This window comes from Odocoileus virginianus, chromosome 9 (genome assembly GCF_023699985.2).
Source record: "Odocoileus virginianus isolate 20LAN1187 ecotype Illinois chromosome 9, Ovbor_1.2, whole genome shotgun sequence".
NCBI classification, from domain to species: Eukaryota; Metazoa; Chordata; class Mammalia; order Artiodactyla; family Cervidae; genus Odocoileus; species Odocoileus virginianus.
In genome coordinates, this window is record NC_069682.1 from 70,561,225 (window position 1) to 70,579,722 (window position 18,498).

The window sequence follows — 18,498 nt, forward strand, 5'->3', positions numbered from 1 at the left end:
TATACCTAAAAGATAAAGATAAGCAAAATTGACTACGTGTTCAATAAAAATACAATATATGGGCTACTGATGATAGATCAGCTTCCTCCCTCAGTACAGTTCCTTCTCCAGCCAGCTGCTCTTGGAATGGGTGCCCGTGCCTTGGGGAAGCATGTCGGAGTTTGGCTGAAGCAGAAGGCAGATTTGTAACTGTAGCCTTTGGATAAGTAGGCCCTTCCATGAGAAGAGTGGGGAGTATGTCCTAAGATTAAGTGGCATCATATTTACAGAGGGAAAATGGTTCGTTAAAGTTGATGGACTTTTAAGCCATACATGGAGCTAGTCCTTGGAGCACATGCTTAGTCACTCAGCCATGTCCAACTCTTGGGGACCCCATGGACTGTAGCCTGCCAGGCTCCTCTGTCCATGGGATTATCCCGGCAATAATACTGGAGTGAGTTGCCATGTCTTCCTCTGGAGTACCTTCCCGACCTAGGGATCAAACCTGTGTCTCCTCCAGCTTCTTCATTGACAGATGGACTCTTTACCGCTGAGCCACCTTGGAAGCCTCAGTCCTTGGGGTAGGGGGCTCATTACCCTCAGAGCCAGGCAGGAAGCTGACCACACGTGCAAAAGATGAGATCCACACAGCCTGCCTTTCCCTTTCTCATTTTTGAACATGTCCTAGGATGTAAAAACAAACAAAAACACCCAAAAAAACTGTGGTGAAAAATAGCACCTTAAAAACCAACCTCCATGTCTCAGAGACAGTATGGGAACCATGGTGACCTGGGAACACAAATTGGGGAGCTTCTGGGGACAGCCTATTGTCATGTGGGAACACGGTCATGAGGTTTCTAGATCATCCTGTTGCTCGAGAGAGGCTGTAAGTCTAGATTTTGGGGGTGAAATCTCCTGATTTTTAAACAAAAGCAACCAGTTTCAGGTTTTCCTGTAAAATACACAGGCCCAGAAGGACATGTGGGACTGAATTACAGCTGAAATAGAGTAACTTCGGCTCAGAAACCACCAGTTTGCAACCAGTTTGGAAGCTGATAAAACCACGTGCTGTCTTGATTCCATAGCTCTTCTGCAGGTGACAAGGAAGCATCCTAATTGTGTGTGCCTGGTACTTCTCTTTCCCCTTCCAAGGCATCAAGACAGAAGACAGCTTGAACCATTCCCCCGGCCAGAGTGGGTTCCTCAGCTATGGTTCCAGCTTCAGCACCCCACCCGCTGGACAGAGCCCGTACACCTACCAGATGCATGGTGAGTGTAGTGCTGCGCCCCTCCCTGCCGTCTCTAAGGCACTGCCCGAGTCGGGTGTCCAGTCGCTTGTTCGTTTATTCAGCAGCTTTACTGAGTACCTACTATGTGCCAGGACCTATCTCAAGTAGCAGAGATGCACTGGTGGGCAGAAGAGATAACGACTCCTGCCCTCATGGCGATTACAAGGGCAGGAGGGAGAGACTGACAATTAAACAAGGCAGCAAATAGCAAATGGCTAATTTCAGAAGGGGTTGAATGCAATGAAGCCAATAAACGTGGTATTGGGACGGAGAGTGATGAATAGTTGAGGGGTCCGGAGAGGCGAGAAAGGTAACTTTTATAGAGACATCAAGGAAGACTCTTAGAAGATGTGACATTGGACAGAGGCCTAAGTATGAGGCAGAACTAGCCCTGCGCAGACCAGGGGGGAAGAGCATTCCCAGCAGAAGGAACAGCCTGTGCAAAATCTCTGTGGGGGCCGGGGCGGTGGGGAGTGTCTTAATGTGTTTGGGGCACAGAATAGGGGCCGGTGGGGCTGGAGCAGGATTGGGGGGTATAAGAGAGTCTTGAGGGTCATCATTAGCAAGGCTAAATCATGCAGGGCCTTGAGGGCAAAGGGGAGGTGTTGGCTTTGATTTGAAGTGTGATGGGACAGGTGATACCATGGTAGACTCAGAGAAGTGATGGGTGTTGGGATACTGGACAGGAGGTAAAGGTGTTGTTATTCTGGGCAGGAGGTTCCAGGCTCCACATCCCCATTGGGCAGCCTTAGAAAGGGAAGAAACTCCCGTATAACTCCCACCAACCCCACGCACCCTAAGGAACTGGCCTGCTGCATTCTCCTGTTCCCACCTGCACTTGTCATCATCCAAAGGCCCCTTCCCTTCTCCGGTGCCCCGTAGGGAATGTGTTGGAGCTGATACATGGAGTGGAGGGCTGGTGGCAGTAATTTTGGGCATCCTCACCCTGGTATTCTCTTTTTCCTTCATGAAAGCTGGTAAGAATGACCACCAAGAGCCTGAAAAGTAATGTGCAAAGTTGAAAGAGTAAGGACGAGGTGGTGGACTAATGCGTGACGCTACATTTCTAAAAAAAAATATTTGCAAGTTTTGCTGCTTTGTCTTTTTAATTAGGAAACAATTTAAATGGATGTCAAGGGCATCCTTTCAGGAAAAGGCATTATGAAGAGACAGCAAATGGTCTTAGGGGTATGTAAGAGGAAGGAGGTGATGAGCATTAATGCCCAGACCTTGGAAGAGCATCCATGTAAAGATTTGCAGTGGAATTTGTTGATGACACCATCAGCTAACATTAACCTAGCACTCACCACATGCCACACAAACTAGCTAATCACCTCATACAACCTTCATGACACTCCACAAAGTGTTGGTTCTGGTATTATCCACATTTTATTGGAGACAGAACTGAGTCATAGAGGGATTGGCATCAGGGCAAGGAGCTTAGATTTTACTGCAAGTGCAGTGAGAAACAGGTTGCATGACGTGTCTTGGGGGTCTGATGGATTCCCAGCCGCAAACCTGACTCAAAGCCTGCTCTTCGCTGTGGTCCCTCCTGCCTCCTCTGCTCCTGTTGGCACCTCTGTCTCCCTGGGGGCCTGTTCTGAGTCCCACGGAAGGGCATAACATGCTGGGACCTATCTTCAAGTGGGGAGTAAACGGTAGCACAATCCTGATCATAAAGGCTCGTGAAGACCCTGAACTTGAACTTACACTGGGGTCAGTCTTAACCATCTTAACCAGTTTCTTTTCAGCTTTTCCAACAGAAATGGACATGACCGCCTCAGGGCTTCTAAGGAGACAGACAATGAGCAATTAAGTAAATTGATCTTGACAGATTGTGCTAAATCACGTGAAGGACCAAACAGGGTGCTGTGATGGGCCTTGATGAAGGGAGTGGTGATGGACATTGCCCAGATGGTCAGGAGGCCGGGGTGATGGAAAGGAACCAGCCTGTGAGCAGCTGGAGAGTGGACAGCCCAAGCACAAAAGGACCAGCAGGAGCAAAGGTCTGGAGGCAGGAAAAGGCTCGCAGTGCTGGAGACTCCAGTGGAGACTTGAATCTGGGGGTAGTGAGAAAGGGATATGAGACTGGAAAGTGAAGCAGGAGGCACCCCTGTACTGGGACATAGAGAATGTGTTGTTTCTTCTCTGGTCCTTACAGAAGTTGCAGGAGGCGGGCTCCATCAATGCCACTTTAAACACAATGAACATGAGGAAGTGGCTTGCCCAAGGATCAAGGGCCAGGAAGTGATGAGAGCTGGGATTCAGAGTAGAATTCCGGAGCCTGTGCTGTTCCCTAGCAAGTGCTGTTTCCCAGACTCCTCCCGACTCTGGACGCTGCCCTCGTTCTGCGTATACACCATTCCCCTTGATCTTCCCAGCAGCCTTGTGACGTAGGTTCTGTCATATCCCCATCTTACAGGTGGAAAAACGAAGGCACAGCATGGTAAAGTGGCTTGCCCAAGGTCAGCTGGCTGTGGCAGTGGGGTTTCAGGCCAGGCAGTTCCCCTCCAGAGCCCAGGCACATACCCCCAACACCAGTCTGCCTTCCACACTCTCATAGATCTTTCTAGAAGACCAATCTCCGTGGATGAGACCTGGCCCAGACCCCACCCCCATCAGCCCTCACAAATAGAAAAACATCTCCTGATCCACTCCCACTGGACCAGGGGAATAGTCCAGGTTATTTTCTTATCGTCTTCATGGCCCAGATGCCAGCTGGACTTTGTCCCAATTAACTGCCTTCAGTCTGATGCTAATGGCCATAAACTGCTCTTGAGACAGCCCAGGCATTTTGCAAGCCTGACATATTCCTCCTTAAGTATTTTTTTTCCAAACGCAAACACACAGAAGGCTCACACGCCGTGCCCATGTGCTTCCTATTAACTTTTTTTTTCAAGTTGTTCCAGAGGAGAAATAAACTCTCCGATACTCTATGTGCCTTTCAGAATGGAAGATGTTGGTTAAGCATAGCGTTTTTGAAAGAGGAAGGGAGAGAGATTGAGTTTTGGGCCTGAAAGCATCAACTTGGAGTCAGATTGGTCCATATTCAGAAGCTGAGCTGAGTCCTTTTCTTTTCTAAGAATTAAAATCATCATTTTATAGAAGCAAAAATAAGTCCCTGAGTGGGGACCACTCCATCATTTACAAATGGGTAAACTGAGGCACAATAGCAGCAGTGTGACTTGTGTAGGGTAAACATTAGGAAAGCATTAAAAATGCCTCCAGCTGGGTCTCCTACCCCTTCTCAGAAACTTCCAGAAACTTCAGCAGAACCATTCCCCCTGCCCCCCATGGCCCTGGTTGGAGATCTGTATCTGCTAATATAGCATTGCCCTGCTGCCAAATGTACAGTAAACGTAGAAAAGAAAAGTTCACAGCCCCTGTAGCCTTTTCATGGTTGTTTATTTTCTTTTTTAAGTTCACCCAGGGGTTTTTGTAGCTGAAATGTATTTCTTATGAGTTTGATTTTTTGTTGTTGTTCCATTTCGGCTTCTCCTTCTAAAACACTGCTGTTCATGGAAACGGCCACAAAGATTAAAAAGAGAAGAAAAAACAAACAAACAAAAAAACATCTTGAGAGTGTGTTGTAAGAACTTGCTGGTGCCCCCGAGGGGTCAAGAGCCCTGGACCCAGCTGCAGTCAGCACTAGTGTCCCGCGGCGGGACCTGGGTGAGGTGCTTGGCTTCTCCAGGCATCCCTTTCCTCACCTATGGAACCAGCATCATAGCAAGAGCAGTGAGCCCAGGGTGCTGTTGGGGGACTACACAGAATGGCCATGAGCAATCAGATGAAGTCCTTCAAGACTGGGCATACTTCTATTATTTCTCTCGTTGCTTCTGTAACGTGAGCGTTAAAGGCAGTAACCCTGAAGTCAGGCTGAGCTAACTTCCCAGTTGTTCCCTGTGTGCCAGCGTGTGACTTTGAGCCTTGTGACTTCTTGGTACCTCGGTTTCTTTCCCTGTAAAATGGGGATACAGATTGTACCCACATGTGGGGTGCTGCGATAATTAAATGAGTGAATGTGTGTGAAATATTCAGAACAGCACTGGCACAACCTAAGTGCTCTACAAATTGTTAAATATTATTTTCCTCCTAATGTCTGATTTGATGGCCTTATGTTTTTCCCAAATTCATTTCTCTTTCCTGCACTCTCCATTTTAGGACATAGTTTTGGTAAGAGGAAAGAGAAATACCAATTTGAGATTGTTGAGCCACCCTGCTGGTGAAATATGGTGAATTGGGGGGGTGGCTTACAAACAGTGGGAGAGCCTTCTTCTGGGGGAATTCCTCTTTTTTATTATTATTTACCAAAGTCAGGGATTGTTTGGCTGTCCTGGTGGCTCAGTGGGAAAGAATCCACCTGCAAATGCAGGAGATGTGGATTCAGTTCCCAGGTTGGGAAGATCCCCTGGAGGAGGAAATGGCAATGCACTGTGCTTGCCTGGGAAATCCCATGGACAGAGGAGCCTTGGTGGGCTACAGTCCATGAGGATTCAAGAGTCAGACACAACTTAGTGACTAAACAACAACATCAACAACAGGGATTGTTAATAGTGAGCTCAGAACCCAACATAAGCCTTTTGAGAGCAACATGGAAATGTGTGATTTGAGGATGCATAGGAAAAATTAAAAGTCCAGTGGAAGACTCTAAACCAATGATTTCACCCAGAGACCTCTGAGGTTGGTTTGTGCTGGATTCATGAAACCTAGCACCTTCTCTGGCTCCAGCCAGATGTGTTTTTGGACAAGCCACTGAACTCTATGATCTGTGTTTCACAGCTCTGGCACTCACAAATACTCACTGAAAAACAAAGAAGTTGGGAAAGGTCATTGTCAAATACATCAAATACATTTGGTAAATAGTGTGTAGTGTGAAGTTAGATGTCTTCACTGAAGGACTTTTTGCTCAGTCGTGTCCAACTCTTTGGAGTTCTCCAGGCCAGGATACTGGAGTGGGTAGCCATTGCCTTCTCCAGGGAATCTTCCCAACCTAGGGATTGAACCCAGGTCTCCCGAAATGCAGGCAGATTCTTTACCAGCTGAGCCGGCTTCCCAGGTGCCACTAGTAGTAAAGAACCCTCCTGCCAATGCAGGTAGACTTAGGAGACACAAGTTTGATCCCTGGGTGGGGTAGATCCCCTGGAGAAGGGAATGGCAACCAACTCCAGTATTCTTGCCTGGAGAATCCCACGGACCGAGAAGCTTGGCAGTTCAGTTCAGTCGCTCAGTCGTGTCCAACTATTTGCGACCCCATGGACTGCAACACGCAGGCCTCCATGTCCATCACCAACTCCCAGAGCCTACCCAAACTCATGTCTATCACGTCAGTGATGCCATCCAACCATCTCATCCTCTGTCATCCCCTTCTCCTCCCGCCTTCAATCTTTCCCAGCATCAGGGTCTTTTCCAATGAGTCAACTCTTTGCATCAAGCGGCCAAAGTATTGGAATTTCAGCTTCAGCATCAGTCCTTCCAATGAATATTCAGGACTGATTTCCTTTAGGATTGACTGATTTGATCTCCTTGCAGTCCAAGGGACTCTCAAGAGTCTTCTCCAACACCACAGTTCAAAAAAGCATCAATTCTTTGGTGCTCAGCTTTCTTTATAGTCAACTCTCGAATCCATACATGACTACTGGAAAAACCATAGCTTTGCCTAGACGGAGCTTTGTTGGTAAAGTAATGTCTCTGCTTTTTAATATGCTGTCTAGGTTGGTCATAGCTTTTCTTCCAAGGAGCAAGCAGTCCATGGGGTCGTACAGAGTCAAACATGACAGAAGCGACTTAGCACACACACACACATAGGACTTTTCAGAGCCTTTGCAGATTAATGTGCCTTGTGACTCTCCAGAAGTGAAATTCAGTAGTCAGTCTTCCCAGGTAGATTTGAAAAGGGACCCTCTCCCTAAACTAATGTTCTCTGCTCACTGGGAAGAACTGGTTGTAATGAGCATTAGTCCCGATGGTCAGCTGTTTCAGTCATGTCTGGCTCTTTGCGACCCTATGGACTGTAGCCCACCAGGCTCCTCTGTCCACAGGATTCTCCAGGCAAAAATACTGGAGTGGGTTGCCATGCCCTCCTCCAAGGGATCTTCCCCACCCAGAGATCAAACCCCAGTCTCCTACATCTCCTGCATTGGCAGGGATTTTCTTTACCACTAGCACCACCTGGGAAACCTTAAGGCCCCTTCCTGTGTTAAAATTCTTTCTCTAAATTTTTTTCATGATGAACATGCATGTATTCCTATTTTCCTGTATTTTCATTTATTTTTTGATGGGATTAATTAATATACCATAAAATTCACCCTTTTAAAGTGTACATTCAGTGATTTTACTGTATTTACAGAGTTGTGCAACCATCACCCTATCTAATCCCACAATATTTTCATCATTGCAAAAGAAACTCCACACCCATTAGCCATCATTCCCTAATTCCCCTCCTGCCAATTTATTTCCTTTTTTAAAATTTTAATTTAATTTATTTTGACTGCACTGGGCTTCCCTTGTGGCTCAGCTGGTAAAGAATCCACCTGCAATGCGGTAGACCTGGGTTCAATCCCTGGGTTGGGAAGATCCCCTGGAGAAGGGAACGGCTACCCACTCCAGTATTCTGGCCTGCAGAAGTCCATGGGGTTGCAAAGAGTTGGACAGGACTGAGGGACCGTTACCTTCACTTTTCATTTTTGACTGCGCTGAGTCTTCACTGCCACATTTGGGCCCCTCTCTAGTTGCAGCAAGCAGGGTCTACTCTAGATTGCAGCACGCAGGCTTCTCATCACAGTGGCTTCTCTGGTTGAAGAGCGCGGGCTCCAGGGCGCGTGGGCTTCAGTAGGTGTGAAGTACGGGTTCCGTTGCCCTGAGGCATGTAGAACCTTCCCGGCCCAGGGATCAAACCATGCTCCCTGCACTGGCAGGCAGACTCCCACCCACTGGACGACCAGGAACATTGCCAGTGTATTTCCTTTTATAATAACAAAAAAGATCTATTTAAAGTTACTCCTTCATATCCATTTTTAAAGCAGGTTATGCATTTATCTACTTTAAACATCTATAGAAATCTCTATCCCACTCTCATCCAACATCCACTCAGCTTCTAAATCCCCAGTACTTAGCCCCTCTTCTAGGTTCTTGTGAACCCATCTGGAATTTCCTCTTGCAAATATAAGCAAACATAAATGCTGTCTATTGCATTGCATATTTCTACACCAGGAATCAACTCATTTGTGATTCATAAACAAGGAAATGATGGCAGGGTAACTCCAAAGGTGTATTGGTTCATTTAAGATTTTCTCCTTGTCACCGGTTTGAAGCAATTTAATTTTGATGGGCCTCGATGTAATCTTTGTGATTCTATGCTTTGTGTTCATGGAGCTTCTTAGATCTGTGAGTTTATAGTTTTCATCAAATTTGGAAATTTTGGGGCCAGTATTCAAATATCCTTCCCATGTCTTCAAGTTAACTAATCTTTTCTTCCGCAGTATCTGATCTGCTTGTTAATTACTTTCCGGTGATTTCTTTTTCATCTTATACATAGTTTTCATCTCTAAAAGTTTGATATGGGTCTTTTTTTTTTCCTTCCATGTCTCTATTTAACACACCCAAGCTTTCCTCTGGCCCCTTGAACAGGCAGCACATAGTCCTATTTTAATGTGCTTATGTTCTAATTCTGTCACCTGTATCATTTTAACATTTTCATTGATTTCTCTCACTGTAAACTATGTTTTCCTGCTTCTTTGCATGCTTGATAAGTTTTTTTAATATTTATTTTTATTTATTTAGCTGTGCTGTGTCTTAGATGCGGCACGAGAGATCTTCTAGTTTGCAGCATGCAGGATCTTTGGTTGTGGCTTGCAAACACTTAGGTACCGCACGTGGGATCTAGTTTGAACCCAGGCCCCCTGCACTGGGGGCACAGAATCCTATCCATTGAACCACCAGGGAAGTCTTGCTTGATAAGTTTTGACTGGATGTCAGGCATTGTGAATCTTGCCTGGTTGACTCCTGGATATTTTTCTATTTGTGTGAATATTCTTGAGCTTTGCTCTGGGATGCAGTTGTTACATGGAAATAGATTGAGGCTTTCAAGTCTCACTTTAAGCTTTGTTGAGGGGAACAAAAAACAGCATCTGGTCTAGAGCTGTCTCTACCTAACAGATTTTCCCAATATCGAGGCAAGCCTCTCTTGAGTATTCTTCTAAATGCCCCAGGAATATGAGGTTTTCCAGTTGTGTTGGTGGGAACAGGAACTATTTTCAATTCTATTATGAGCTCCGAGGATTGTTCCTTTTGATCGTTTCAAGTGGTTCTCTCCTGGCCTTGAGTAATTTCTTCACAAGCACATGCCAGTCATTACTCAAGGGAGCTCTCACGGGGAGCTCGGCAAATCTCCCGTGCACTTTCTCTGTGCAGCCCTCTTACCCTGTGAAGTCTAACCATCTTGGCCACCCCGGACTTGCAGCTCCATCTCCTCAATTCAGAGAGAACGCTGGGGGCCGCCTGGGTCCCCCTCCCTGGACGCTCCCACACTGGAGAGAATCTTACAGATCACCACCTGTTTCCTCTCTTTCAAGCATTATGGTCTTTCTTTCCTTGGGTTTTGTTTTTTTTTTAACTTTGTAACCACTGACCTATTGATTTATTTTTTGAACTTTTTATTGTTGGAGAATATCCGATTAACAATGTTGTGATAATATCAGCTGGACAGCAAAGGGACTCAACCACACATATACATGTGGCCATCCTCCCCCAGACTCCCCTCTCTTCCAGGCTGGCCCATAACATTGAGCAGAGTTCCCTGCTACAGTAGTAGGTCCTTGTTGGTTATCCATTTTAGGTAGAGCGGTATGTATTAGTCAAAGGCATCATTGTCTTTCATTATCTGATGCCCAATGTCTTGGCAATCTAGTTTTTAAACCATTTCCTGTGAGAGGGAGACCAGGCCCTAGGTCTCGGTCTAGGCCAGAACTGGAGGTACCGCTGCACTGATTCATCGGCACTTTTTCCATCACACATGGTAACAGCAGCTGAACGCAAAATACTTAATACGGGTAAAGACAACAAACCTTTTAGGAATAATTCTGCCTCTAGTGACCCGTATTCTTCCTCTGACCTCAGTTTGGCCATGTGCTCTGTTTTTGAAGAATCTATGTTGCAGCTTCCTCCAATCTTTGTGTATTGTGCCCTTGTTTCCATGATTCGACACCTCTGTTATCCTTTACCGCCCTGCCCCATCAAGATACCTTTACCTCCTTTTTAAGGGGAAATCCTGTGTTTAACATGGCACCTCTCTGTGTAGTACTTATTTATTTATTTTTTCACTGTGCTATTATTTTTATTGGGATTATTATTGCTTTCATTAATGCTGTGGTTACTAAGTTGCATGGCTTTTTAGCAATCTGCTTGAATCCCACTTTTTCCCATAAGCCCCGTTATTTTAGCACACAATTTTACACAACTCCATGGCCTCTCAGATTATAGCAAAAACTTTGTGTATATTGTTTTCATAGGAAACATACTCTGTACTTTGCTTTCTTAACTTAGCTATATACCTTGGGGAACTTTCTCAGTCAGTCTGTAGAAAGCGCTTCCTCATTCTTTCTACAGATGCCTATTATTCCATTGAATGATGTGCTGTAAATGATTTAACCAGTTCCTTATGGGGTGTTCCCAGTCTGTTGCAATTACCACCAGTAAGGCTATAAATATACCCCTATATGTATATCATTTTGTTTTTCTGCAAGTATATCTGACGGACAAGTTCCCAGAAGGGTCAAGGGGAAAGTCCGTGTTTAAATTTTCTAGATATCTCCACCTTACCCTCCATAGGGAGCCTATTCATTTAAACTCCTACCAGCCGTGTCTGAAAGTGCCTGTTTTGCCAACCCAGTATAATCTTACTACTGGAGTTTTTGCCTATCTACTGCATGAAAAAACAGTATCTCTGTGTGCTCCTAATTTCTAATTGTATCTTACAAGGGTGAGCATCCTTTTAGATCTCAGATCAATTTATGTTTTCTTTTCTGTGAACTAGATTAGACTTGAAAAACTGTACCAAAGAAGAGTGGTGAGGTGCTAGGCATACCAGTATTGAAACATAAAGCTGGAGGGACTTCCCTGGTGGGTCAGTGGTTAAGATTCCATGCTCCCACTGCAAGGGGTGTGGGTTCGATCCTGGTTGGGGAATTAAGATCCCGCATGCTGTGTGATGCAGCCAAAAAGAATTAACAATAAAAAAAAGAAATATAAAGCTTTACTGATCAAAATATATCAGCTTTTCTGATATTGGAATAGACTGATTGACTAATAGAGGAGACCGCATAGTCCACAATGAGACCAAACATGTCAGGAAATTTAGCACATGGGGTGAATGGCATCTTAAGCCAAAGGGAGAAGATAGAATATTCAGAGAATGGTGTTGGAACAACTGGTTAGCCATCTGGGGGTGGAGGGTGGAGATCCATTCCTATTACTATATACCAGAAAACAATCCAAATGGATCAAAAATTTAAATGTCAGAAGTAAAACTATAAGGTTATAGAACAAGGGACTTTCCTGGTGGTCCAGTGGCTAAGACTCCGCTATACCAGGGTAGGAAGCCCAGGTTCAATCCCTACTCAGTGATGTAGATGCCCCCCTGAGGAGCAGAAAAATAAGTAAAGTTTTAAATGCTTACCATTTAAAAAAACTGATAAGTCTGGATGGCATCATCGACACAATGGATATGAGTTTGGACAAACTTCGGGAGATGGTGAAGGACAGGGAAGCCTGGTGGGCTGCAGTCCCTGGGGTCACAAAGAGTCGGACACGACTGAACAACAATAAAAAAAATTTTTAAGTTCTAGAGCAAGAAGGAATCAAAACGTTTATAACCTTGACATCAGTGGACGTCATGACTGAGAAATCCAGACGCCATCAATGAAGACTCACAAGTTTGACAATCTTTGAGTGGTTTTTTGTTGTTGTTGTCTTTGTCTTTGTGTTTGTGCTGGTATGGCAAAGCACCTCAGAAGTAATGTCAGAACAACAAAACAAAACAAAAATCAGGCAGTACACTGGAAGGAAAGCTCAACATGTCAAATCAGAAACACGTATTCTCTTTCAAGTGATCCTGCAGTTCTATGAATGAAGCTGCTCTAGGATATGGTTCTTCTAATTAAAAGAGAAATGAGCTAGGTGCACTGTTATAGGGAGTGGTAGGGTCTGTGGCGGTTGGAGAGTAGAGGACCATCAAAGTTAAGGGGTGGATGTTATTCAGCTTCAGCTCCTTGCTTCTGCACTAGCATGGGACCCTGGAGAGGCCAGGTCTTTCATTTTTCAAGAAAATCCTCAAAACTATTTATTTTTAATAATTTTTAAGTTGATATATTGTATTTTCATTTTTATTCAGTTCACAAAGTTGTTTGTTTTGTTTTTTTTCTTGGCTGAGTGGCATGTTAGTTCCCTAACCAGGGATCAAACCCTCACCCCCTACAGTGGAAGCGTGGAGTCTTAACCGCTGGACTGCCAGGGAATTCCCTCAAAACTGCATTGTCTTTTAGTTGCTAAGTCATGTCCAACTCTTCTGCGACCCCATGGACCCACCAGGCTCCTCTGTCCATGGGATTTCCCAGGCAAGAATACTGAAGTGGGTTGCCATTTCCTTCTCTCATTCTTTTTCAGTATTGGCAATGGATTTAAACACTCTTTAAAATACCTGTGAAGCAGACAGACATGTATAAAGCCGCTGTTTATGCCTCTGTCTTGCAATCTGGTTCTGTATTTTTGTAATTGAACCACAGATTACGAGACCAGAAATGGAAGGAGAAAATTCCAAGCCAAGTGATGACCTGGGGAGCCAGAAATATCACCTCCTTTGGTCCCCATCTCTGATTTATTTCACCACTGAGGCACGTCCCAAAAGACTGGAGTGGTGGGTATGGTTATAGCTGAGTTGGAGCCCAGTGGCCTCCTGGTAAAGTCAAGTATTTCCCTAGTTGCTGCTTGGCAGCAGCAACTTTCAAGCCATCCTGGCTCGACTAGTTTTGAGCAGTCTGAGTCTGCCTGGTCTCACTGTTGGTCAAGACAGGAGCCAGGCTTGGCATTCCTCAGCTTCCTGGCTGGAGTTCAGGTTTCCTGGAGTGAATCAGCAACTCTCTGCACACGATGAAGTGGGTGAAGTTTTCCGATACCTGTCAGCACTCTTGTGCCATGCAGTGCCTCCACCCTTGTGGCTGCTTTCTCGAGACCTTCATGCATCTTGGCAGGCTTGCTGCCTCCTGCTTGAGCTGAAGTGTTCTGGATTTAGGATGCATCAAGATTAAATGGATGGTCTTTTCCTCTGGTTGTGTAGCAAGTTTGATTTGGTCACCCCCATCTCCAGAAGCTGCTGGAGGTGACAGATGAAAACAGCTGGAGAGATTGAGAGTTAGTTTGGGGACCAGTAGGGATTTTGATAAACGACAGCTCACTAAGGCCAACATTGGCCTGTAGACCTTTTGGTGATGATAATGGAAATGTTCTTTATCTCTGCTGTCCAAAATGGTGGCTACTAAGTCCATGGGATCACAAAGAGTCAGACGTGACTGAGCGACTGAACTGAACTGAACCACATGTGGCTGTTGAGCATTGAAGTGTGGCTGATGTCCACGGCCATACCACCCTGAACACGCCTGGTCTCGTCTGCAGTGTGGCCGAGGCAAATGAGGAGCTGAAATTTCTGTTTTGTTTTATTTTAATTAATTATATCAAACATAATGGCTAGTGGCTGCCATATTAGGCAGTGCAACTCTTAAGGGATGATTAAAAGCCAGCTATAAACCTGGTTACTTCTGGAGTTGAATGAAGGGGACTAGTAGGCATTAGTGACTGAATGCTTTTGTCCCCCTGAAATCCATGTGTTGAAGTCTTAACCCCCAGCGTGATGGTATTTGGAGATGGGGCCTTTCGGAGGTGATTAGAGTTAGCTTAGGTCTTGAGGGTGGGGCCCTCTTGATGGGATTGGCCTCCTTACAAGAAGAGGAAGAGAGAGATCTCTTTCTTGTTCATCTCACACCCTGAGGAAAGGCCGCATGAGGACACAGCGAGACCGTGGCCGTCTGAAGCCAGGAAGAGAGCGGTCATCCGGAACCAGATCAGGCAGCACCCTGATCTCAGACTCCAGCTTCCAGAACTGTGAAGAGTAAATTTCTGCTGTTTAAACCACTCTGTGGTATTTTTTTGTGACAGCCCCATCTAACTAAGCTGTAGATTTTTCTGAGACATTTAAAAGCAGAGGAACAGGACTTCCCTGGTGGTCCAGTGGTTAAGAATCCACCTGCCAATACATGGGACACGGGTTCAATCCCTGGCCCAGAAAGACCCCACGTGCCGCAGAGAAACTGAACCTATGAGCCGTCACTGCTGAAGCCCTCTCACCCTGGAGCCCACGCTCTGTAGCAAGAGAAGCCGCCGCGATGAGAAGCTCGCCTGCTGCAGCTGGAGAAAACCCGCACGTAGCAACAAAGACCCAGCGCAGCCAAAAATACATAACTTTTTTAAAAAGCAGAGAAATGTTTTTTTTAATTTCTTTTTTGCAGACACTTCATCTCCTGTTCTTGCCTCCTACTATGAGAGATATTTTCAAGGCAAAGGCCCATTACTGAGGTCTTAATAAATGTAAGTCCCCTGAGTGGGGAACTGAGAAGGGGGTGGCAAGGCTGCCGCCTTCTTATGACCATTATTGCAGCAAATATTAATAGAGCATCTTCTCTGTGCCAGGTGCTAAGAACACAAAGATGAGCAAGGCAGAAAAGGTCCCTACCTGCGTGGAGCTCACAGCCCAGAGTAGGGAGATAGACAATAATCAAATGATGGCAAAACACCTGTAACATTGCATCAGGAAAGCACCAGGAAGCATGGCCAGGGTGGGCTCTGCAGCTGTCTGTTCCAAGCCTGATCTCTTCATCTGGTCCAAGACCCGCCCACCAGGTCACCCTGGCTGGGTGATGTGGGTGATGAATGGAGGAGCCCCAACCCTACATAAGGGGACAGCTCCTTCTGTTGTATGCATGGGTCACTTATCTCAAATTTTCAAAACAAAAAACAGAGATCTGGAATTTTCTCAGATATTTCCCAATTACAAAAAAAAAAAAAAAAAACTTTAAAAATTGGTGGCAGCAAATTAAAAGAACTACTGTGCAGGTCAAAACAAAACACATCTACAGACTGGATTCTGCACCCCCAGGCTACCATTTTGCTAACACGGTTCTCCATGGTGACCATGGAGAGGACTGACATCTGGACAAGAGACTCTGTGCTTGTTTTAGAGGCCTTCGCCTCGAGGAGCTGACACCCAGCACCAGCAAACAACTCCCTGTTACTTTGTCTCTGGGCCTGACTCCAAGGCACTGATGGACTGTGTTCCCCATTTGTTCAACAAACGTGTATAGAAGGAAACAGATGAAAAGCCTGCTCTCTACAAGCTGAGGTTCTGTGGCAGGAGACAGGTAATAAATACGAAAAACAAGTAAAGCATCTAGGATGTGAGATGGCCAGAATGAGAATTAAGGTAAAAACTTTAGAAGTTTGTTTTTTGCCAACAAATGTCTGTCTAGTCAAGGTTCTGGTTTTTCCAGTAGTCATGCATGGATGTGAGAGTTGGACTATAAAGAAAGCTGAGCCCTGAAGAATTTATGCTTTTGACTGTGGTGTTGGAGAAGACTCTTGAGAGTCCCTTGGACTGCAAGGAGATCCAACCAGTCCATCCAAAAGGAAATCAGTCCTGAATATTCATTGGAAGGACTGATGCTGAAGCTGAAACTCCAGTACTTTGGCCACCTGATGCAAAGAGCTGACTGTGATGCTGGGAAAGATCGAAGGCAGGAGGAGGAGGGGACAACAAAGGATGAGATGGTTGGATGGCATCACTGACTCAATGGACATGAGTTTGAGTAACTCCAGGAGTTGATGATGGACAGGGAGGCCTGGCGTGCTGCAGTCCATGGGGTCACAAAGAATTGGACACGACTGAGCGACTGGACTGGACTGAACTGAACTGATATAGGATGCGAGATGGCAAGAATAAGAATTAAGGTAAAAACTACAGAAGGAGGCACTGGAGGTTGCATATTGTTTTTAGAGGGAAGACTTCATGGAGGAAGAGTTGAGCAAAGGCCTTCAGAGGAGGGATCCACATGGTAGGTAAGTGGTCCAGGTCTCATGTGCTTCAGGAAAGTCAGGATGACCCATGCAGCTGGAATAGAGTGAGCGGGTTGAGGTGGGCGGTAGAGATGAGGGCTTCGTGCCATTGAGAGAACTCTGGCTTCTGCTTTAGGATGGGAGACTTGGAGGAATGGAGGGCTTTGAGCAGGGGAGTGATATGATACGGCTTAGTTTTAACAAGCTCCCTCTGGCCACCATGTAAAGAACAGACTGCAGGGGCGAGAATGAGACAGGACGTCAGTGCAGAAGTGACTGTAGTAGGTCATGTGAGCGACAGTGGAGGCTGGACTCTCAGAGGAGGTGGAGGTGGGAGAAGCAGTCAGATTCTGGGTGCATTTTGAATGTGGAATTGCTGATTGTGGGATGCAGACGAGATGCATTTGGACCATGAGAAAGGGGAAGCTTCCTGATCTGTGTCTCTCTAGGGTCCAGAAAAGGAGCTGCATCTTTAAGCTCAGTTTGCCTCAGAAGGCACTTGGGGAGCCCGGACACCAGGGCTGTTTACACCCAGTTCCTAACCCCATTGGGCTTCCCAGGTGGTAAAGAATCCTCCTGCCAATGCAGGAGACGAGGGTTCGATCCCTGGGTCGGGTAGGTAGATCCCCTGGAGGAGGAAATGGCAACCCACTCCAGTATTCTTGCCTGGGAAATCCCATGGACAGAGGAGCCTGGCAGGCTACAGTGCATGGAGTCACAAAGAATCAGACATGATTTAGTGGCTAAACAAACCCCATCAAACCCAGTGCCCCCCACTTTTTTTTAATAACAAATGTCCTAGAAAACCCCTTCACTGTCTTGGAAATTTAATTCATATATAATTTAGCCTACTTGTGTGTATCTTTTAAAGTCAAGCAGAATGCCCTTGCTGTAAAATAATTTATAAACTGTGTTTTTGAACAAATAAACTGCCCAGGCATGACCCCACTAGATGACCTAATGAAACAGTCACACACACCCTTGGGAAGACTCATGAGATCATGCCTGACGAGCTGGGCTGTGCGGCCGGCCACACATCACCAGCACGTGGCTGTCAGTGGCATGAACTTCCATGATGGTAGGCCAGTCTTGGTAAAATCTAACGAAGCAAAGGACAGCCATATTTCTACTGACAGTGGTGGCACTCTTGGGAAATTGCCCTGAAGCAGTGACAACCTCCAGGGAGGTTGTTCTCCCAGAGGTCACAGGGATAAGGCTCACAGAATACATTAAGATGTTCAGATAACATGGTTTATTAAATCGACTTAAACTGAGGAGCCTGGGGAGAGAGTGGAGTTGGCACCTTTAGGATAGGGTACACGGAGGTGGAAGAGCCACATGGCCTGGGTCTTGGGTTCTGTGTGTGTCCTGTCTCTCTCTCTCTCTCTGTCAATCCCATCAGCCTTCTCGGAGTTCAAGCTGAATCAGGGGCTCGGCAGGTGAGAGGCACCTGGACCTAGAAAGCCGGCCCACGTCTGCTGGCACTCAGGTGCAGCCCTGCCCACTTCCACGGTAGCCCTACAGTTACCCTGCTGGGCGGCCATGATTTTAGCCATATTTCTAGGGCACTTGGGGCCAGAATGCTACCGACTGGTTGTCCCTAGTGGGTGGCCAATTTGGGGTTGATATGAACATCAGTAGAGAGCCTCAATGTGGAAATTAAGAAAAGTGTACATGGGTCATGAGTGTTCCAGACAGACAGGAGGCCCAGTGACTGAAGGAGGGTAGACGGGGGAAGGTAAGGCTGGAAGGTGGGGGAAGCCAGACCTTGACGAGCCTTGTGGCCATGTGGAGGTGTTTAGGTTTCACCTTGAGAGCATCGAGCAGCCATCAGAGGTTTTCAAACAGGGAGGGTTGGTTTGGTTTGCATCTTCGAAAAACCAGGTGGCCGCCGTGGGGTGAGTGGACCGTAGGGAGGTTATGGAAGATGCAACCGGGAGGAAGGTCTCTCTGACCACCAGCCCAACCCTGGTCCTCCCTTCCGTCCAGGGCTTTAAGGCAGGCACAGTTGAAGCCCATATTCACGGATCTTGGCTTGTAACAACACCTACCCGGTCCCAGAGGCTCAGTTCAG

At 46.2% G+C, this 18,498-nt stretch overlaps 1 protein-coding gene across 2 annotated transcripts in view; it reads left to right on the top strand.

The window, feature by feature from the left end:
- Positions 1–18,498, top strand: part of EYA2 (EYA transcriptional coactivator and phosphatase 2) — a 256,976-nt gene that overhangs the window by 104,341 nt on the left and 134,137 nt on the right. For both annotated transcript variants that reach the window (XM_020887209.2, XM_070472728.1), the window contains one exon: positions 1,132–1,248. In XM_020887209.2, coding sequence (XP_020742868.1) covers positions 1,132–1,248 — 117 coding nt within the window. The remainder of the gene's footprint in view (positions 1–1,131; positions 1,249–18,498) is intronic.